General features: G+C 43.7%; 1 protein-coding gene across 7 annotated transcripts in view; it reads left to right on the forward strand.

Moving 5' to 3' along the window:
- The first annotated feature begins 1,960 nt into the window (after nucleotides 1-1,960).
- Nucleotides 1,961-23,240, forward strand: part of ZNF451 (zinc finger protein 451) — a 96,618-nt gene continuing 75,338 nt past the window's right edge. For 2 of the 7 annotated variants that reach the window (XM_044932017.2, XM_044932023.2), the window contains exons 1-3: nucleotides 2,350-2,626; nucleotides 3,011-3,094; nucleotides 11,155-11,235. In XM_044932017.2, coding sequence (XP_044787952.1) covers nucleotides 2,606-2,626; nucleotides 3,011-3,094; nucleotides 11,155-11,235 — 186 coding nt within the window. In that variant the 5' untranslated portion in view covers nucleotides 2,350-2,605. Of the gene's footprint in view, nucleotides 2,627-3,010; nucleotides 3,095-11,154; nucleotides 11,236-12,653; nucleotides 22,896-23,240 lie in introns of those variants that run through there. The other 5 variants (XM_044932000.2, XM_044931997.2, XM_044932025.2 and 2 more) reach the window with 4 other exon arrangements.

Genomic DNA, 23,240 nt, shown 5'->3' on the forward strand with positions numbered 1-23,240 from the left:
TGCAGTAGAAAAGGGTAGCTTTTATTGCTTTGCCAGGCAAAAGGTAGCTTTTATTGCTTTGCCACAGTGAGCTAAGGCCCTCAAGACTGTGTTGAACCATCCTTCCCCCGCCCCACTGCGGGAGAGGTAGTGAGAAGTTTCAGTGTTTAAGGAGAAGGAAGTGATCAGCTCAAGGACAGTTCTTGGATTGGTTGGCACCAAGGTGAAGTTTCAAGCATCTCCAATTTTGTTTCAACCAGTTCACGATCTATGTTCTTGTGGTCAGCAATTTTTATCTGGGGGTGGGGGAGTGCTGCTTCCTGTAAAAACAATCTAGGAATATGTGTCAGGTCTTTATATCCTTCAGGGAACTGGGAGTTCGGTAACTGTGCTATGTGGCAGAATTATAGTCTAAATTGTTACCAGTTCCTTAGCCCAACAGCTATTCTTTGTTTCTACATCTTCACATTTCCCAATCACTAACTCTTGAGTCAGCATTTTGCTTCAAAAGACAAGGACACAGGGGTTTGTACAGTTTCAAGGGTAGGGGTGAGTCCAGAGGTCAGGCTGGAGGGGTGGCTTAGATGGTTTGCCCACCTAAGTGGTGCTGTGTGCAGGGGGCATGTACAGTATCCTGCTTTTGCTCTGGGCTCTTCAGAAGTAACAGTTGAATTTCTTGGTCTCCTTTGTTCAGAATTTGCCCTACCTGTGCTTGCATTTTTAGTCCCATTTAGTTTCTCTGTATTCTGTTGCTGGAAGAGAAGCATGTCGAGCTGCAAGCACCGCAGCACTGCAACAAAGGGTCCCAGCCTGTCCCATTCTTATGTTGGTAAAAGTGAAACTGTTAGTGGCTCAGTTCCTTCTGTCAGACTCTTTGTGACCTCATTGACTTAGCCAGCTAAGCTCTTCTACCCATTGGAATTCTCCAAACAAGAATACTGGGGTGGGTAGCCATTCCCTCCTCCTGGGGATCTTCAGAACCCAGGGATGGAACCCAGGTATCCTGCATTGCAGGCAGGTTCTTTAACTTCTGAGCCAAGCATATGCCAAAGTTTAACCATTCCATTCCCAGTCAATAGACATTTAGATGTTTTCCAATTTCTGCTATTACAAATTTGTGGTAAATAAATTTTGCGTGACGGTTTTCCTACAGATTAAATTATGTCCTCACGATAAATCCTTGCAATGAAAAGGATTGAAGAGTTATGGTCATACTTGGGCTCTTGTTTTCCAAATTTTATCCATTAACTCCTACCTACAGTTAAAGTAAATTTTCCACTGAACTCTCCGAAGCACGCTAGAAGAATTCTAAATATAAGTTTTGCATAGACATTTAAAAATTTTAGAAATATTTACTTCGCATACAACTTTTGGGAAACACAGCAAGCAGGTCTCTCATTTTCAACTTGCCTCTACAAATTCTCAAACTTACGAAGTATAAAAGCAATTGAACTCATAAAGTCATGGTGGAAATGCGGGAAGTACAGAATTAAGCAATAATTACTGCCTGTAACAGGTAATCAGATGTTGGGCATGCATGCAGACAGGCAACAAAAGCGTCTAAGAATTTTCCAACTTAAATTCTTTTCAAAACCTTCGAGTAGGTATTTTTGGTAAGGCAGTAAGTGAAAAAAACGAGAACACATATCTGAACATAAGTGGACTATTTTACAGGTTTTTTTGAGTGTGAACACTGGAAAACAGTCAACTATTCTATTTCACTAACCTACTACCTGAGAACATCTTTAAAAGTTCGATATAGTATCACTGGTCTAGGGCCCAAAGATACAGTTGGCTGGACCTCGGGTCCTAGACGTACTGAGTCAGGATTCTCCAGCCTTGCCACGTTTCTTCAGGTCAACCCTAGCCTTCCTCCTCAGGTGCGTCAGTACAGGCTCTGAGTGGCGGCTGACATGGCGAACAGGTGAGCAGGGTAAGGCTGCCTCAGATTTCTATTCTGATCTTCAGTTCAGTTCAGTTCAGAGATTCTGATCTTAGTCTTCAGCTAAACAGCCAGATTTCCGACCCGTCGAAGAAAAAAGCACTAATAAATTAGTGCTGCATTAACACTCAGCCTTGAAGGTTAAGATTTATCAGTGAGCTTCCCTTCCACAACACAGAACCCACGCCTACGCCCTCCCCTCCATCCTCGTCCCCCTCCTTCCCTGTGAAACAGGACGCAGCCAGTCCTCCGCCCGGCGAGCGGCAGTGACGTCAGCCTCAAGAAGCGCAGGAGGGGTCTTTTCCCCTCCAAGGGTTAGGGTCTTTTCCCCGCGCTGTTCCAATGCCTCTTTGGGAGGTTTCGGTGTGGTCGAAACTACAGTTCCCAGCAGCCCTTGCGTCGGGGGAGTTGGCCCGAACTACAGTTCCCAATGGTCTTTGCGGCGGGGGCGGGAAGCCAGGGCGGCGCGAGGGAGGCTGGGCGCCGCGGGCCTAGCGGGGTGCTCTTCCCGGGAAGCGGCGTGCATCCCTTTACGCCCGCGGCGTCGGTGCCTCGGCGGCGTAGTCGGCGGCTCAGCGGTCACGCGGCGGCGGGTCACGGCGGCGCGGGGCTGACGGCCGGCCGGGCGGGGGAGGCGGCCGCGGAGACCGCAGCGCGGGTGCCGGCAGGCGGGCGGTCGCGGAGATGGGAGACCCAGGGTCTGAGGTGAGTCGCGGGCTGGGCCGGGTGTGCTGCGGGCTCAGAGGGTGCGGACTGGGCCTGGGGGCCGATGACCCTGGGTCCGGAGCCTGGGGGCCAAGGGGCGTGGGCCGGGGGCAACAATGGCCGCCCGGCCCGGCCCCGGGGCCGCGGCTGGGCCCGGGCGCGGCGCGGTTTCCGAGGCCCGTTGGCCCCGTGGGCAGGCTTCCTTCCTCGGGAGAAGGGGCCGGCGGGGGCCTGCGGTCCCCAGCGCCAGCGCTGTTCTCCGGCGGGTCGCGGGGACTGGGGCTCCGGGCGGTCTCGAGAGCTCTGCCTTTTCATTCCCTTTGGAAAAATCGCCTCCTGCGAGCCGTGGTTGTCTGGATAACCGTGTTTTGGCTTATTTTATAGATAATAGAATGTATCCCTCCAGCTGGGCCTGAGGCGTCCGAGTCAACCGTGGAGGAAAACGAGGATGACATCCAGTTTGTGAGTGTAAGTAGCAGCGGTATTTGGGTTTTTCCGAGTCAGAGATTGTGAGGGACAAGCCGCGATGTGATTTCCCCTCGCCTGCTCACTCGTCGTCCAGCAAACGTGTGGACGTCTCATACCGACTGGACACTTTGGAGCAGGTCACAGGAGCAGGTATCAGACTGGACACTGTGGAGCAGGACACAGGAGTGGGTATCAGAGTGGACACCGTGGAGCAGGGCACAGGAGCGGGTATCAGAGTGGATACCGTGGAGCAGGGCACAGGAGCGGGTATCAGAGTGGACACCGTGGACCAGGGCACAGGAGCGGGTATCAGAGTGGACACCGTGCAGCAGGGCACAGGAGCGGGTATCAGAGTGGACACCGTGCAGCAGGGCACAGGAGCGGGTATCAGAGTGGACACCGTGCAGCAGGGCACAGGAGCGGGTATCAGAGTGGACACCGTGGAGCAGGGCACAGGAGCGGGTATCAGAGTGGACACCGTGGACCAGGGCACAGGAGCGGGTATCAGAGTGGACACCGTGCAGCAGGGCACAGGAACGGGTATCAGAGTGGACACCGTGGAGCAGGCACAGGAGCGGGTATCAGAGTGGACACCGTGCAGCAGGGCACAGGAGCGGGTATCAGAGTGGACACCGTGCAGCAGGGCACAGGAGCGGGTATCAGAGTGGACACCGTGGACCAGGGCACAGGAGCGGGTATCAGAGTGGACACCGTGGAGCAGGGCACAGGAGCGGGTATCAGAGTGGACACCGTGGACCAGGGCACAGGAGCGGGTATCAGAGTGGACACCGTGGACCAGGGCACAGGAGTGGGTATCAGAGTGGACACCGTGCAGCAGGACACAGGAGTAGAGCGTTTGCCCAGAGAAAGGTCTCGGCCGCCCCCTTAGCCATCGCAGAGACTGTGGCCTGTGGGCCTGTTGCACCCTGGATCACGCCTCCCCCTCTCCTTTGCACATGGAGCCGCTGGTGTGCACAGGGTTCTGGTCTCCTAAGACTGTGTTTGAATTGAGAGCAGAGTAACTTCTGTATGATGGCCCCCAGGTTAGGGAGAAGGGGCTGCTAGTGAGGGGGAAGGAGGCGGGCTGCAGGAGGTCAGCATCAGAGCCTGTGTGTCTCTGTAGAGTGGGGGCAGGTGCCCTGAAGACCTCACTGAGCTCTGAGGTCACCCTGTTACATCACAGTCCCGCAGGCCAGGTTCACAGTGAGGGGCCTGCATCACAGGAGCATCCTGTATCTTTCTGTGTTTATCCCCTTCTGACAGAGTTTTCAAGCATGAGGGAGTGGAAGTGTGCAGAATCCTGCTCCCCGCTGCAGACCTATGGAATCAGGATTTGTAGGTAGGGCCCAGGAATCCTCATGTTGCAAGGGTATAGGAAGCTCTGAACACAGTTAGAAAAACATTGGTTGCAATAACCGAAGGAGGTGCTGTGATATATTTGGGGATAATTTCCACCTCAAATTGTTGAAGTTTTATAAAGATTCTGCTTAAAGTAGTATTTTAGTATCCTCGTTAGCTGGAGAATTGTACTGTAGAGGATTCTTTTTGAATTCTGCACTTAGTTGAAGTTTTGTTATTGAAGGTGTATAATCTTTCTTTTGGAGAAGGAAATGGCAACCCACTGTAGTGTTCTTGCCTGGAGAATCCCATGGACAGAGGAGCCTGGCAGGCCATGGTCCATAGGGCTGCAGAGTCGGACATGACTGAAGGGACTAAGCATGCATACACGCAGTCTTTCTTTAATTCCCTGTCGGATGTGTATTTGTGTATTTTGGTTCTTGGGCAGTTTTAGTTTTCAAAGATTGGTTATTAGACAGTGTCCTCTATGTACCCCAACATTAGACCATTGTGATGATCTATTGTGCTGTGTTTCAATGAGTTTGTTTAGGAGTCTTTCACAAGATCTTTTCTTGGCTTTTTTTGCCTTTGCCCCTCTATGTGGTATGCTGTCCTTTTCATTTTAAATTTTTTAAGTTTTGAGGGATGGTGGTAGAAGAAATTGAACTCTGAAGTTTGTTTGGCTCTTTAGGATAAATGTTTCAGGTTCTCCCTGAATATGGCAAAATTTATGAATGGAGAATATTTACCTTGGCATTTTGTGGAAATTAAAGAGGGACACACTTCTTCATGAACTATAGGACTTACTTTGAGAGTCACAGATGGACTCTACAAAAATAAGATTTATATATATATATATATGTATTCTGGAATGGAGAATTGTATTGTAGCTTGTTAGTACCTAATATAAGCTTGTGTTACTCTGAAGTTGAATATTCTTTTAAGTATTACTTTAAATGTAGAGGATCTGTTTTATCTTTGTATCCAGAATAGAAAATATACAACCAATGTAATTGTGTTCAACTTGATCCATTTTGTATTCATCTCTCTTTCCAAATATAAGTTCAAAGGTTTGCTAGTTCCAAATGGATAAGTGACTTAACATGTATTAATGCAATTACAGTACCAGAAGAAACCTATTACAAATATTCCTTCTGCCTTTTTGGTGGTAAAACTTCAGTGACAATAAAAACACGTTAGAAACAGAATCTTTTACTTCACTCTGTAACCCAGTCTTATATTTGACAGCTCTGGGTATTGCTTGTTCAATAAAGATAATGACTAGTTCTGAGCTTAAGATTTTTTCAGATACAAAAAGCACACTGTGATGTTTCTTCTTGATTTACTCTGGGTTAGATTTATTAGTTCATTCTTTGTCTAACTCTCCCATCTTTAATCCGTGTGTGTCTACCTAGTGGTACGGTAGTCTTTGTGTGGTTTGGAAAATGCAGAGTTCAAAACTAAACTTAGCATGCTGAAGGAAAGGAAGGCTATAGATGTGGAGATGCAAAAATGAGCCCTTTCATTTAAATTTTATTGAAATACACATACAGAGAATTGCACAGTTCGTAACTTTACCCTCTGTTTTTTTTCAGAGCCAGCACACCTGTGTAAACAGCGCTTAACTCAGGAGACAGAATGTTATCATAAGGTGGTGGTTTAGTCGCTAAGTTGTGTCCGACTCTTGGACTCTTGCTACCCCGTTGACTGTAGTCTGCCAGGCTCTTCTGTCTGTGGGATTCTCTAGACAGGACTACTGGAGTGGGTTGCCATTTCCTTCTCCAGGGGGTCTTCCCGACCCAGGGATCAAACCCCAGTCTCCTGCATTGCAGGCAGATTCTTTACCAACTGAGTTATGAGGGAAGCCCAGATGTTACCATACACACTTTTCATTTAGGTTTTTTGCTCTAATTTTCTAAGTTAGTGATATTTCCTTTCCCTTTTTCAGCCATCATCTTTATTCTCTGCATCCTTTGAAACTGCAGATATGTTAGTTAATTTACTCCCAGAGAACCGTGTTAACTTAGGGCTAATGACATGAGCTTTCACAGATAAGAGATATACTTTAGATAAGAAGGTATCAGAACTGCTGAGGCAGCCTGTTATAATGTTGGTAACAGCACGTGAGGTTTAGGCTTCAGTCAAGATGATTGGTGTAATGTGGAATCATTGAACATGTGGAAATAGGGAAGACAATCCAGGTATATTTTCATAAATTATTTCAAGGGGCTTTGGATAAATAGTGAGGGTGGTTTTTGGCTAAGTGTCTTGGGGTTGTAACTAGCTCAATAAATGTTTGAGCTCATAATATGTCAAGTCCTGAATAAAGTACTTTAGAGCTGCAGAGATCAGCTGGAAATAAATCCTGCTCATAAGTGTCAGTGTTTCAGTGTGAGAGATGAGATAGGGAGGAGGACTTTGTAAATAGTTGTAGGAGAGAGTTCTTTTATAAAAAGTACATGGTGCAAAAAAAAAAGTACATGTGCTATAAAAAAAGACATGATTTTGTGTTTGTTACTTTTGCACAGGGAGCATTTTGTGTTTATATGTGTTTAAAAGGGTAGTTTGAGAAGAAACAAGTCATCAAAATGAGAAAACAATTATGCTTAGTTCTGGAGGATATGTTTTTTGTTTTTGTTTTTTAAATGGAAGAGGGGCAGTTGGGACAGATAGTATAGATTTTGAATTGTGGACTAAATTTGAATTAAAGTAGGCATTTGGGAATCATTTGAAATGTTTGAATCAGGCAGGACTGTAGAAGTTCATTATGTCTGGAACTTTTCTTTGTGTGGGAAAATATATCAATTATTTAGGGTTTCAGATTAGATTTTTGCATCTGTGCTCAAATTCATGTTGTTTGTTTTAGACTGAAGTAGACTATCTGCCTTTTCTGTAGACTGTATTTTAGTATATTGATGTCACTTTTCAGTTAGTAGGTAATTGGTGTTGGCATTGTATGAGAATCAGTTTTCTAATAACAAGATGAAAGCTTTTTTGGAGAAGGAAATGGCAACCCACTCCAGTATTCTTGCCTGGGAAATCCTATGGGCAGAGGAGTCTGGTGGGCTACAGTCAGGGGGTTGCAAAAGAGTTGGACAGGACTTAGCAACTAACCAGCAACATCATCTCATAGAGATACAAAATTAAAGAAATAGAAAACAAATTAAAGATGAAAGCTTTTTATTTCTTTAAAAATATTTTTTAAACCTTAGAATATTAAACCGTGTTCCTCAGAACAGAAGCTGTTTTGCTTCTGCCTGTGCTCCTGCCCCTAAATTGTTTGGCCTTGGAATAGAATTCTTTGACTTTGTTACTGATATGGAGGGAAAGAGTTGATAGATGGAACAAATTTAAGAAAAAAAAATACCTTGTGATCGGAGAACAACATGCATTTATACTTTTTGATATAAGCAGCCAGTGTAAACATAATAAATTACCTTTTCTTAATATTGGTATTGTAAACATTACTGTTTGGGGAGAATGAATAACATCTTTTGGTCAGTTTTATGAGTTATTCAGAGTTGGGAACAAGAGCAGATAGTCTTTTTGCTCATATTAAAGGAGAAAGTAGCTTATCTTATAAGCTTAGGAAATAAGTATTGGTTTAAAAGTAGTGTGTATGCTTTGGAGTGGCTCAGAGTTGGTGTGGCCACACAGCCAGCGTTGTGATTACAGAACTAGGGGGGCCTCACTTAATTTTCTCCTTTGTTACATGGCATAAAGCCAAGTAGTGGGGGATTGAATGGAACAGTGTACGTGAAAAGTTTAGCACCATTGCCTGTATGGGGCTCAGTGACAGATGTTCCCGATTAGAGTGAAATAAATGGAGGGCCAAAGGGTTTTGATTCCTTAGGTTCATTATGATGGAAGCTTGTCCATATCCACTGTAAAAAGTAGCTGTAGTGTAGAGTGTTTGTAAGTAGTATTTTCCTTTGGGATAGTTACCTTCTGTTTCTTCCGCTCAGCCTCTTCCTTTTGGGGTCTCAAACACATGCTGTCTTCTTCTACCTGTCTGTCACTTATAACCCCGTAACACCCTTTGAGTGAATGAATAAATGACCCCTGCTTTTTCTCATTTATGGGCCTCAATCCAGATTGTTTTATTCTGCTGGGAATCCTAAGTCGTTGTCGTTGAGTAGTTCAGGAGTGGGCTTGTGTCAGTGTTGTGGCTGACCCCAGTGGGGCACTTCTGCTGCTCTAATTTCTCCTTATTCCTGCCTTTCCTTCTGTTTCTGCAGCTACTTTTTCATCATTTGTGGCCATTGTCCTGATGGTGGTTTCTGCCTGTCCCATTGTGCTCTGTGCCCTGTTAGCCTGTCATCTCCCTTTTTTCTCTACCTGCGTTCCCTTCGTGGAAGCTCTGCCCCAGCCTCCGTGTGTTCCTGGTTTCTGGTAGCTCAGGGACTTTCTTGGTGTGCTGTCTCAGTAGGCATGTAATAAATTTCCTAATGTACATTTCTTGAGGAGAGCAAGCTATTATAGTTTTTCTCTTCCACTACCTTCTTGACTTGACTGTATGACTTTGACAATCTTATGACAAGTGGCAGGTTTGGGTCTTAAGGTAGGTGATTCACCTCTCTGATCCCACAGAGGAGAATATTCTTCTTACCCTCTTTTTTTAAATGTCCATTTTTACAGTTTAGGCAGAAATCCTGATTACTTTATCTTGTGACCCTTGCCCAGTTTTGCTGTCTGGTTTTATCTTAGCGGCTGAATCACCCCTCTGTGGGCTTCCCTTGTGGCTCAGTTGGTAAGGAATCTGCCTGCAGTATGGGAGACCTGGATTTGATCTCTGGGTTGGGAAGATCCCCTGGAGAAGGGAAAGGCTACCCACTTCAGTGTTCTGGCCTGGAGAATTCCATGGACTGTATAGTGCTTGGGGTTGCAAAGATTGGACACAACTGAGCAACTTTTCACTTTCACCCCACCTGCAGGGAAAGCACTTTCCTGCTTGGGGAGGGATGGAAGCTGGCAGAGAAGCAAGCTGTCTGTAGGACTGGATGCCATGTCTCAGAGAGAGGATCTTTACCTAGATGTTATCCTCTGTCACCTGACCCCAGGTCTTTTTCTGTTCGTTTTTCCACTGAACATATCACTTTGGCTTCCCAACAGCCATCTTTCCCAACCTGAGAAATCTTTCCCCAGCCCTAATCTCCCCTGTGCTCCTTTCTCTTTTTCAACATAGACTTTTTGAAAGAATAATCACTCTTGGCCTTTACTCCTCATTTTCTGCTTAATGTTGTAGTCTGACTTGTATGCTCACTACTTTCTTGAAAGTTGCTCTCTCAAAGACATTTTAAAATCTCCTTGTTGCTAAATTCTGTGGCTTTTGTTTTTTTTTGGTGCTCAGTATTTTTGGCCACATTTGCATTGATACCTTTTCATTGAGGTTTTCTCTATCTTTAGGTTCTTTGGTTTTGTGCATTCCTGATTCTTCATAGATCTCTGATTACTTACTTAGCTCTTCTTAAATCTTAAAATTCCATCATTTCCTTAAGAACATCCTCGAATTTCTTCTTTGTCCTCTTTGCTCTCCTTGGTAATATCATAGTTCCAGTTTAGTTCTAGAGTTAATAATTTTCTAGGGGAGCAGCTTTCCAGTCTGCATTTTCAGTAATGTTCCTGTACCCAGATTACAGGTCTGCATTTCCAGCTGTCTGCCAGTTGCCTCTGTCTGCCAGTTATACATCAACCCATTATGGCCAGAAGAATGCCAGCCTTCCATCTCCATATTCCAGATGTATACCTTTTACGTGACTGTTGTTTAGTCATTCAAGCTTGAAATCTTAGAGATAGCTCTGACTTCTTGTTATTGTTTGACTTCTGTTTTTTATAGTTGATTATTTTTTGGTGTTTGTTTCCATCTCACCTTTGTATCCTTTTGTATATGCACCATGAAAGTGAAAGTGTAATCACTCAGTCATGTCCAACTCTGCGAGCCCATGGACTGTAGCCTGCCAGGCTCCTCTGTCCATGTAGTTCTCTAGACAAGAATACTGGAGTGGGTTGCCATTTCCTTCTCCAAGGGTTCTTCCCGACCCAGGGATTGAACCTGGATCTCTTGCATTGTGGGCAGATTCTTTATAGTCTGAAAAAAAAAGCTCTTCCGTTATTTTTGCCATCTCCGCTATTTAGTTTTGCATTATTATGTGTGGACTGATAAATTATCCTGCTCCTGCTTTTCTTGCTGCCATACTTCTCTGTGTGATTGATGTTATTCCTATCTTAGTATTTATTGATTGCCTTTTGCCTACAGAATAAGATCTAGGCTTTTAAGTTTCATGTTCAAGACTTGGTCTATGGTAGAGTCAGAGTGGATGGAAAGAAAAGATGAAGGAGAGCCAGGTTTGATGCACGACTGCAGGAGGCTGAGATACAGCCCAGCTTCTAGTCAAAGATCCTCATCTCATCTGAAAAGCATTGGCTTAGAGTATCTGTGTTCTTGCATCACCATTCCCGTGTTACTAATCCTCTCCCCAAGGAGTCAGCATAGTCCCAATACCCTTCGTGACTTGGGCTCTTTCAGATTTTATCATTTATTAGTCATGGACTCTGAGCATTTCTCTCTGCATTTGTTCTGATTATTTTGTACCACCCATAAGGTTTCCTCTTCAGAAGAGTTCTCACCGGTCAGTCCCAACATCAACAAAAAGGATTGCCTTAAATGCTAATTTAGCTTGAGTAGCTCTGCATGATTTGTTAGTTTGTTCGTTCTTTTCTAGGAAGGACCGTTGAGGCCTGTTCTGGAATACATTGACCTGGTCAGCAGTGATGATGATGAGCCCAGCACCTCTCAACGTGAGGTGAGTACATTTAACTTGGGTTTCTTCGCTTTTCATAGTTCAGAGACATCCTCTAAAGGGAGTCATCAAGTCAATGTTTAGGCGCTGTTGTGCTCTAGGAAACAGCCCATTTCTGTTGGAATGGCCCTGAGAGGTAGTGCAGGGAGTCCTTAGCCTGGAAGTTCTGCTTCTAGCTTTGTTTCTCTACTTTGAGCGAGGATGTGAAAGTATTACATGACACAGGAGTGTCCTAAGCCTTGAAGGTGGTATCTGATGAAAGGGAAATGGAATAAAACTGCAAGATTTTTGGCACCCTTTTCCTTTCCTGTCTTTCCTCAGATGCCCTATAGAACTGGATCCTTTTCTTGCAGAACCACGTGGCCACAGAAAATTTATTCTGTTTGGAAGAAAGGCTGTGAGAAGCTCCTTTAGAAATGGAGTGTGGGGAAGACTGCTGGGTCATTTAGGCATCGTCCCTCTAACCGCCTCTCCCCCTCATATTTGGGGTTCTCTCTGAACTGTGGTTTTTTTGGTTGTGTGTTTGACCCTTAAACGAATCCTTCCCTTACTCTGAGAACCAAAGTAACTGAGCCGTTTTATCAGTCTTGTCTTGCTTTTGTCTTAACCCAAATTTCTATTACTGGACTGTTTTCTTGATGGATTAGAGGACTCCTGGCTGTGTGTTCAGGGTAGCCTATGATATACAAGGGATTGGGACTGGGACTCACAATCAAAATACCTAGGTTTTAGTTCCCGCTTAGCTCCTTATTATTTTGTGAATTTGGATCAGTAGCCTTTTAACTTTGGTTTCTTTATCACATAAGAATAACAGCCTACCTCACAGGGTTGTTGTGAGGATGCAATAAGGTTACAAAGCTCCTGAAAACTACAAACTGTAGAGGAGAACTGCCCACCTGGAAAATTTTGTTATTTATGGTCAGTGAATGAGAATTTTTAAAGGGACCTAAAAGTGTCTCTGCAATGGGGGACTTTTAGAAATTTTTTTTTTTTCTCTTCAGTGGAACTTTTCCATGTTCTCTCTGCCATTATTAACTTCTGCTTATTGTCTTACACATGTTCAATGGGATTTTTAAAAAAACTATTTTCATCAGCAGTCTTGTTACCTCTTATTCTAACATGGAAATAAGCAGCAGGCTAGGATGGCGCCCCTTGAACTGGGCTTGTTTTTGCTCTTTTTTCATAGAGTGCCAGGTTAATGCCAGTAGTTGGTATTGGGCTTTTGGGGTAATGAAACTTGTGGATTTGACTTCTGTGATCCCCTTGCTGACCTGAAGTGGATTGTATGTTTCATTGTTAATTATAATAATTTAAAAAGTTGAGTTCTACTTACTGGACATGCATCTCTGCACTTGAAAGTTAACATATTAAAAGCATATTTTCTTTCTTCCTTGGTTCTCTTGTTCACGTGGATAACCCAGAGAATGCCTGAGTCTAAGGCGCCATCCTCAGAGAGTCGTCGCCCAGAAATGTGCTCTGGCTGCAGGGCTCCTCCTCCCAGTGGAGACAGCAGCTCCTCCTCTGGGCGCTGCGCCAGCAGTCCTCAAAGGATGGTTTCTCACCCTTCTTCCGTTGAGAACCCATTGGAGACCCAGAGAAATGATCACAGTAATTCAGATATTAAGATCTCTGAGACAGAGACACTTGAGCCATCACAGAATTACCAGAGTCTGCCTCCATCTCCACTCCTGGTGCCCCAAGAGTCTATAGCCTCCTCAGAGGTCAAGGAGGGTTTGCCCGTAGAGTCTCCAGCTTCCCAGCACGGGCGGGATGCCCTCCTGTATCTCCAGACACAGGTGGCTGAGATGTCCCGAGTGATACGTGACCTGCAGTCCAGGAGCTGCTTCCGATTTCATCATTCCCGCACAGGTGAGGCCTCCTCGGTTCCTTGGGACATCTCCACCTCCAGAGAAGAACAGTTATCCGCAGTCGAAGAAGAGGCTGAGTGCAAGTCCCCTTCGGCCGACGACAAAGGGCAGCCAGCTGACCCCAGTCAGTCCAGCTTCACAGGGCTGTTGAAAAGAATGGAACAGAGAGGTGTTATCAAGAGAGTCACCTTACAGTCAGAAGCAGAACCGTGTGAGGGGAAGCCTGACTGTGTGACCTCCAAGAAGCGCTTGGTCCCTCCGTTGCATCCTCTTCTGAGAATTGCCACTGCGGAGGTTTTCAAAGACCCTGCTGATTGCCATCCCTCTTCTTTCATGGGACACAGGGTGTATCCTGTGGCTAAGGACACCTCTCCTTTCCAGCCAAATCCCCCAGCAGGGGGCCCCATTGTCGAAGCGCTAGAGCACAGCAGGAGAGGAGGCACCACGTCACCCCTGGATTCCACCTCAAAGGAGATGGAGGTCATGGGCTGCAGGTTCTACCATGCTGCTTCCATCGCAGCCCGAGCTGCCAGCTACATGGCCTACATGACGCAGTATCAGCGTAAACTCTGGGAAGACATGGAGGACCTGGTCCATGACCCCGAGTTTGATCGTGGAAAGGCAAGATGTATCATATCTGATGGCATGGATGCAGGCCTCTGGCAGCTGTGTACTACCAGGGACATAATGGACTCTGTGGTCAGAGTTATGGCGATGGCAATAGACTACAGAAGGCAGGCGTGGCTTCGGCTCACATCCCTCACGAAGAAGACCCAGGAGAAGATCTCACACTTGCCCTTTGATGGTACTTGCCTCTTTGGCCAAGATGTGAATGCTGTTGTTGCAGAAGAAAACAGTGTGAAAGAAAACGACTATAAAGACCACAGTAAATACTATAACCAGCATCGATGCTTCTACAGTCACGACCAGAAAGCACATTACCACAGTCGCGGGTATTCCCGAGGGGACTGGTACAGACCTCGCAACCACCCCTATAGACACAGAAAAAGGGCAGACTCTCCGGAACGCCATGGGTACAAGAATTAGTGACCTGTTCACGGTCTGCAGTGCAGCCACGCACGATGCCCCCTCCCCCACAGGACACTGAACACGTGTCTGGGATGATCACAGCTGACACTGAGTTCTAGACTTTGGGAATGAAGTAGATAATACAGAGACTCGTGCTTTCTTGGCCAAGTGAGCAGTAGAGACTTCGAGTTGGATCGAACAAAGGTTACGCATTATTTCTAGTCCAAAATAAGTCTAGAGGTGGGTCCTCAGGAATCCAAATCCTTTTATGATTAAGGAAAAATATAAAGATTTCTTCCCCCTCAGAAAACTCTCACTGATAAACTGATGGCGCGCAGGTTTTGGATCTGGAAATAACCTATTATCTCGAACACCAGAGGCAGATCATTCATTTTTAGGTCATCAGTGCTTCCTTGTTTAGGCTTCCATTTGTCAGATCATCACAAAAGATCTTTTTGTCCACAAAACGACAAATCTGTTTTAATCTCTCTGTATCAGGGTGATCAGCTCACCGAGTGTCCATACTACTGTCAGTCTCTGTAAGACTTCAGAATCAGCCTTGAAGCTATATGTCAAGAACTGGAATTCAAATCAAAATTTGCGGAATCCAGTCCCTGCCAGTGGTGTGGCTGGCTATTCTAGATGAGCTGTGAACACCAGCTGGAAGAAGACTTGACTGTGATGCCTCTGTGGGAACGCTCACAGTAACTGTCTTCACCACCCAGAGCTACACAGCTAATTATCTGCGGTTGTCACTCCCAAGTCTCAAGCATCCACAAGCTGTGAGACCTGATCATGCTCTTCTCCCAGGATAATCTGGATGTTTCACCAAGAGGACCTTGACTGCTTTCTAAACTTTAAGCTTGATGATTCATCAAGCTCTAAAAACAAAAAAAGAGAGAGATTGCATATTAGTGCCCTGGAAATCAAGGATTTTACACCGTCTCGGCATGCAAAATCTGAACTCTTGAAAGAGCAAGAATTCCAAACATGCCTGATAGTCTAGTCCTCTGATTGTAATAAAGGGATGCTTTCAGTCTAGATTTTACTGAGAAATCCTTCAGATTCAGAGTGTAACTGTGGATGTAGTAAAAAGTACATTTCACACACTTCCCTTTCTAGATTCCATTAACGATTTCTTGAAAGTCTGAAGTCAAGACTTCAGTGATGTGTTCTTGGTTTTTTAGTCCCTTAACCTAGTCACACTCTACCATGAGAGACAGCTTACATTTTTGTTCCCAGCTCTTCAAGGTACTGTTTCTCCATCAGACTGGAACTGACAGCAGATACCTCAGCTAAATATCCTGTAGTGTTTTTATCCTGAGGCAGTGGCTCTGCGGTGTCCCAGCCCTTAGACCCTTGTCTTCACAGCATGACTTCAGAGATGGAGAAGATGCCAAATTGGAGGGGTCTGAATACATCATCCAGTATTATTTGCTTGGCCAAATAGAAAAAAATTTTTATCAATAGACTGATAATTTTGTAATTTCTTGGTTTGTTAAGCATCTGCATTTTTTTCTATCTGCTTCCCGTAGTATTTTGGGTCCACTGTTAGTGGACTCCGACGCCATTTTCGCATTTATGTGGTTTCTGTTTCTTGCCTGCATAGTGGTGCCTGATGTTTTCCTGGTGTTCCACTTTTTAATGGCTTGTTGGAAGGCCAGCCTCTCTCCTTGTCATAACCGCCTTCAGCACGCTTTTTGTCTGCTGTTTCTTCCTTTCCCTGTGTGTGCTGTAGCAGTCAAAGATGCATATATCCCTACTTGCAAGCTACTTTGTCAGATAATTTCAGGGATAATTTACAATTGATTCCGATTGTCGTATTGGTAGATGAAGCTTAAGTTGCAGTCTTGATAGTTTCCTCTTGGCAAATTTGGTCAGGGCATATTTAGAGTTAACATTTACCTTTAATTTTTCTGTACTTTTCACCAAGTTTTACTAATGCTGTTTGAGGCCCATGCTCAAAGAAGCTGTCTTTCAAACTGAACCCTAGAAGAGCACTGATAACTGACTGAAAGAACCAGAGGCCTAAGAAATCACACGAAGATGATAATAGTTTTGCCCACTAGCTCAGTGGCCTCACGTGCCCTTGCCGTGACCTTCTAGTTTCTTCTAGTTTCTTCTGTGAAAGGATAGCCATGGGAAATTGAGAGAGAGAAAGACTTTGACACTCCAGGATGGCTGCCCGAAGTGTTCCCAGTTAGCTGAGGATTTTTCACACTGCTCCCGCTTCTCCATTTCTCTCCATCCCTTCCCTGAATTAGGTGCTGGGTCACAAATTTGATGAGTTTTGAGAGCTCTTATTTTCCAAAATTTGAACTAGAATTAATGGTGCTTGAAGACCTGACTCTGAGACTGCTCTGGCATTTTCACCTAACCTGCTCTTCCTTTGAAACTTTTTACTTTTAATGGTGTTTAAAAAAGGACACAATGTAGAATTTACCATTGTAACCAGTTTAAGTGTACCTTGGAGTAGAGTTAGCTGTGTTCACTTTGGTGTATTCCTCCTTTCCTCACTGCTCATAGAGCAGCATTTCTTTTGTCTTCCTTCTGCGTTATGTTTGTTGCTCCATAGCAACAAGATAAGTAGCATTTCTTTCCCACTCTCTGATTGATATGCCCAAGGACCTCCTTAGGTCTTCCTTAAAAATGAAAAAGTATTGAGAAATCATCCAGTTAGTGGTCAGGTAGCTGACTTCTGAAGGACACGGCCATCGCGTGGGGATGGAGCAGAACGCAGTAGAGTGGGAGCAGGTTTAGTTGGAGGTGATGCAATTGACTGCAGAAGAAGCAATATCCTTTACCTGTTTTTTTATTATTGCTATTTTAAAGTCTTTCTCTGTCATACTTAAATGATGATGATGTTATAAAACTAAAAATGGGGACTTGGTCTAGGGAAACAGCCGCAGTAGTATTTGGAACTCATAATTAGTCAGATAACAGGTTTTCAGGTCATGTCTGCCGTGTGCAAAGCCAAGATCCTCCATCAGGCCAGCCTCTGACGTTTGAACGTCGCTGGGTTTTCTAGGAGGCCTCGCGGTCATCACAGGTTGAGTGATGTGGTGTTCCTGAAAGGGATGCATCTAATGATCCTTCTTTAAAATGTCATTGTTTGACTAGATGTAAAATGTATGTGGAAACTAAGATTTCTCGTGTTTACTGTGTGTACACAGAAATACTGTTTCCATTCATTGTTATATGAAGTGCCTTTTTAAATTTTACACTATTGTTTAAAACAACATTTTAATGTCTTGCATGTCGCTGATGATATTTATGTGAATTCTATATAGTGATTTTATCTTGTAGTTTATGCCTCATCTGTACGGTTGCACTATCTAAGGGTACTCTCCTTCTGAATGTTACTATATTTTCATTACAGCACTGTTGATGCATTTCAGAAGGGCTTGTAGAGTGTGTCCCCCCGCCTTTATTTAAATAACTTAGCGGTAGCTATTTTAGTTATTAGTGATTGGCCCAGTTTTCTGGGCATTGAGGCAGCTTTGTTTTCTGTCTCTAGGTTCTAGGTTTCTGATTGAAGCATTTGTCTTATGTCTGACCTTGTTCATAGCCAGAGTAACACAGCTCATTTGTAAGTGGGTGTGTTGCTTGGTAATAAGAAACAAAGATATTTGGAAATTAAAGTATATTTGTTGACACTTTATCTTTTTTTTTCAGACTGTGTGACAGCTTATCAGTGTAATTGCATTTAAACTTATTATTATTATTTACTGTGTGACAGCTTCTTTATGTATTATTACATTTATTTACCTAGCCCTCAAAATGACATTTTGAGGAGAGCATAAACTCAGGCTACTTGGGTACTATTTAGTATATTACATTAAGTTACATTACCATTATACTAATAATTAACTGAATGATGCCTAAGTGTCCTGATTGATAATGTCCTTAAAGGCCTGCTCCATCCAGGATAACCTCTCAGGTACTGTAAACAGGAGGTTGGAATCAGCACAGTCCAGAATCTCTTCTAGCTATAAACTTGGATACAGAGTTAAATGACATGGATGAACAAAGTTAAACGCCACATTCAGTATTCTTGGGATACACTTAATTAATTGACTGGGATTCTGGTGAAGGATAGAAATTAAGGATTAGATCTTTGCAGAAATAGTTTAAAGACTGCAATAACTGAAAACTTTTTTTTTTAATGGCGTGAGGCATGTTTTGCCCAGACTTGCACTGTTCAGGTTTCCTTATCTTTTGAAATCTGCCATTCTTAGTGGCTAGTCCCGTAATTGACTGTCAGATCTGTATGCCTCTCCTGCCTGTCATTACCCACTTAGTTGTTTTTCCAGATATAACTAGTTTTGTAAACTGTTAAAATATGTTGTGGAATTTCTCTTCATGGATGAGTGCTGAGAATATTGTTTTATTAAGTCTTTTTTTCTTGTATTGATTAGTGGGGTGGTATTTTTGTACTACTTTTCTTTTCATCTGCTTGATTTTATAGGAATGAAAACCTTTTTTGTAGTAGTGTTCAGCGCCATTGAGATATTACTGGAGATTATTTGAGTTTCTGGTGTGATATATCGGGAAGTAATCACAGGCCAGACATGTATGTTGTTTTGATGTTAGCATCTCAGTTTTTCTTTGTATTAATCTTTTCTTTCCCTTTATGTAAACCTCTTCTTAAAAGGATGTCTTATCTTCCTTATCTCTTGATGTAGATTATATTTTTTATTCTGCCAATCTCTACTAACCAGTATTTTCATGTGGTTTTGTATGTTTAAATGCAATGTCTTCAGCATTATTTTAAGAGGTTTTCTAGTTCTCTCTTAAAAATGTCCTTTTCTTAAAAAAATAAAAGTAGCCAATTCAGTCTCATACTACTCTTTGGCTATTGAATTTCCTTAGTTTTTAATGCCTTCTTATTTTCTGATAGTACTATTTTCTCATTTCTGTATAGTTTTCACACACATGTATTGCTATATGTAATTTGTGGTCAGTTGCATCTTTTCTATCTTACCAGAAATTTTAAGTTCATCATCATGAACTTACAGTACCGCTCTCACATGTACTGTGTGTGTGTGTGTTGAGTCACCGAGTGTCCGACTCTTTGCAGCCCATGGACTGTAGCCCGCCAGGCTCCTCTGTCCATGGGGATCCTCTGTCCAGGCTCCTCTGTCTGGGCCATTTCCTTCTCCAGGGGATCTTCCAAACGCATGGGTTAAACCCGAGACTCCTGCATTGGCAGGTGGATTCTTTACCACTGAACCACTAGGGAAGCCCTGACATATTTAATACCATATCTTAATCAGTTTTCTCTAGGTTGTAAATGCTTTACTGGTTTTGTCATGGTAACTGTCTATTTCAAATGATCTGTTGGATTTTCTGATGTCTTGTCAGTTCAGTAAGAGTTCTCAGGTTGTCTGTAGTTTTTTTTAGGACTTTGGAGATCTCTTAAGCTGCATTGTGTTTTCTAATATTCCTGAGCAGTATGTTTCTTGGTAGAAGTGATTGTAAATGCATTGTATCTGGTAATTTAAAAAAATTCTTTGACTTTAAATGCTTCAAGTGTTATCTTGTAGGTTCTGTTGGTGGTCCCTTTGTAAGAATTTCATAGCTATTTTTTCCCCACGAGCTATCCTGTGCTTTCTGTTTCCTTTCATTACCCATAAAAGTGGCTCTATCACAGCATTCAGTTTTAAGGGCTACAGTTAGACCTCTTGTTAACTCTTGCTTTTATCTGTAATGCCTGTGTTTCACACTTCCTTGACTTGCTAAAAGCATTATGTCTGAGATCCATGTATCTATACTGCTTTTATTTAGTGAGGCAACAGTGGTGTGGGTGATGGGGAAAAAGACATTTTCCAAGTCACTAAACACAGTTTTAAATTTTCAGTTCCATTAAAAAAAAAACAGACATTTAATCACAATAAGCTTCTTGCTTTCAAGTGTGTAGCCCATTCCCTTCTGCCTTGGGCAGAACACAGATAATTTGTGATTAGTCTCATTTAGATTATTAGCACAGCTGGATGTATGTTACTTTGTCTAATGGCTTATAACAACTCCTGTTTTCTTTAACTTTTGACAAAAGTTGTATTTGACAGATGTTGGAAGCTCCTTGGTAGTATTGGGTCTAAAATGTTGTCTCCCTGCCTGGGAAGGAAGTAGAGGGGGGAACCTCCATCAGCAGAGCTTCTGTGTATCAGGCACTGTGCTGGCCGCATGGACTCTTGAGGCAGAAATGCACCCTTATTTTGCAGATGAGGAAGTGGAACTGAACGTTAAACGATTTGCTCAGGTGGAGGAGCTGAGCTTTGAGTTTCCGCTCTATTCTTAAAGTCTCCACTCAGCATTGTGCTCGGTGACTTCCGTCTGTTTTTCAAGGCACCACTTAAAGTCTTAACCTCCCTGAGAAGCTAATTTGTCAAACAACTAGCCTTCTCCTTCCCTGGATTTTGTGTTTATGGCTGTACTGTCATCCCTTATAACTTGATGTCTTCATTAACTAATTCCTGGTTATTTCATTTACCTGATCAGAAACCTTGGTCATAGTGGGCAGTCATGCTCACACTGAGGTTTCGCTGAGATGGTTCTGGTTGTCTTCTGTTTCGTGGATTCCTTATTTGTATCCTGTTCATTGTCAGCACTGATCATCTCCGCCATGGTTCTTGATGCTGTTTTTTTCTTTGTTGTACCTTTTTTATTTGTTATACTCATTTTGTCTCAGATACATACTAGAATTTTTAAAAAACTGGTGTCTTGAGGATATTGGCTTAATGAAAGATGGTGGAATGATGTTAAGCACGTAGTGTTTGAATTCCAGAGACCTTGATGTGAATATTAGTAAGTCACTTATTCTCTGAGACTCAGTTTTCCTACTCTCAAACGAGATAATAATGCCTGGAAGTACTTTGGAAACGTCACAGCGTGATATAAATTGCCTTTCTGTAGTGGTTATACTGTTTTTGCCCACATTTATAGATTTCTCATAACCGTGGGATGGTATTAATACAGATTCTCTTGAAGGTGTATTTAATAGTATGTAATAGTTCATGTCATCACATCATGCTTCCCTCTTTATGGTTTTTTAAGGCTGAAATATTAAGCTGCATATTATACAAGTCCAACAGTGGATTAAGGTATTGAGAGAGATATTTAAAGTAAAACAGTCTCTTAAGTACAGGCTAAGAAATGCTCGTAATCAACAACAAGAAAAAAATTAAAAAGAATGTAGAATGAAGAGCTAGGATGTGTATGTATATGTATATAATTTTTGATGGATGGTATTTTGTCTTTTTGTGTCTCTGATAGTAACAATCTTTGTATTTGTAAACATCTTCAAAACCTGTTATATGCAGGCAGACCCTGAGGAAGGTCTGTGGGTACTGTGAATTAATAAGAAATGGTCTATTCTCTTCAGAAGAGAAGGAAATGCCAACACAATGTAGTTGTCCTGTTAGAGGAATGCCTGTGGTGAGATTGGGGCAAAAGAGGGCTGTCTGCAGGGCCCAAGGAAGCTTTTCTTTACCAGACGCTCGAGCTGAGGCGGGAATGTGACTAGAGAAGAGTGAGTGGGGCCAGTGGAGGAGCAGGACCCAGGCATCAGGTGAAGGCGCCAGTTGTGTGCGCAGTGCGGGGCACACGGTGTCTCTGCTTTCAGAACCGCGGAGAACCGCCTTAATGGGCACAGTTGAGGAGATCGGGTTGAAGAAAGGATAAATTCCCCATGAGAATGTATTGGTTCTTACGTGTTCAAAGTGTACTAAGATGTATGCTGCTGCTAAGTTACTTCAGTCGTGTCCGACTCTTCGCGACCCCATGGACTGCAGCCTACCAGGCTCCTCCAGTCCATGGGATTCTCCAGGCAAGAGTACTGGAGTGGGGTGCCATTCCTATGGACATTTAATTCCTTTTCTCCCTTAGACTGAGCCGAAGGAAGGCTCTCAGATAGTGCAGCAGTCACCCACGAGGGCTCTGGCACTGACCGCGAGCAGCGGCGGGGATGAGCCGGGAGCCACCCCCGGGGAGGCCGCCCCATCCATGTAGGCCAGTGCCTGCAGAGCCAGCTGGGGGCCACAGTCCCCGTGTGGCTGGCTCCCTGTGCCCTGGCCTGCAGATGACCTGAGGGTGCGCTTGGGGAGGGAGCGTACTTGTTCAGAACGTAGCTTTGCTGGCGGTTTGAAGCAGGGACTGCGCCTTGTGCCGGTGGCATCTCCAGCAGCACCTGGAGGACACTCTGTCAGCTTCCTTTTTGTCTTTTCCTCTGCTTTGGATTTCTTTCCCTGTTCTGGTTGCCCCTTTGACCTTTTCTCTCCTCTTCTCAGTTCTTCCTTTTCAGTCCAGTGCCAGAGGTAGAGCAGTGGCTCTCAGGATCGAAGCATTGTTAACTCCCTTTTGCTTTGTTACAACTTCATAGTAGGAGATGCTTAAAAATTCTCCTAAGTTCCGAGGTGGTTTTGGGGGGTGTGGGGGGTGGGTCCTGTATCAAAAGAGAATCAGTCATTCTTCCTGGGAGGGGAATTTTATAAATACAGATACTGGTGATTAACCAAAAGACAAGGTAGGAAGAAGCTTATTGAACAGGTTTGATAGTACGGCCTTCTTCACCGAATAGTACTTTACAGAATATGGTGTATCTGTATGTGTGTTTTAAAGCTTGTTCATATAAGGCATATGTTCCATGTACTTTGTAAACAATAGTTTGGGGGTGGGAAGGAAGTTGCTTTGTACAACAGGATTGTTTCTTGGGTTTAAAGCTTTGCTGCTGGAGTTGGTAAATAAATATTGTACTGCTTTGCTGTGTTTATTTCTTCTGCTCTGTTTGTATTTGAATATAACATTCTTGAGAAAAATTGTTGCTTTTCAAGATGTTATTTGGGAGTATAGCTTCAGGTACAAGATCGGTACAAGGGGATTCTGGTAAACAGAAGTTACTCTGGGGGTATAAAGCTCATGAGACCAAACCATGGACCCCAACTTTGAAGGCCTGATCAGTGAGAAGCAGGCTTTGAAACTGGAGTTTGTGTGAAGTAAGGCATTGTTTCAGGAATTCTCTTCAGCCTGTTGAACTGAGAACGACTTGCCCTAATTCCTGATCAGTGTGTTTCTGTTCTGTTTGGGCAATAATGTAATGCAGCCATTGTACTT

Source organism: Bubalus bubalis, chromosome 2, assembly GCF_019923935.1.
Source record: "Bubalus bubalis isolate 160015118507 breed Murrah chromosome 2, NDDB_SH_1, whole genome shotgun sequence".
NCBI classification, from domain to species: domain Eukaryota; kingdom Metazoa; phylum Chordata; class Mammalia; order Artiodactyla; family Bovidae; genus Bubalus; species Bubalus bubalis.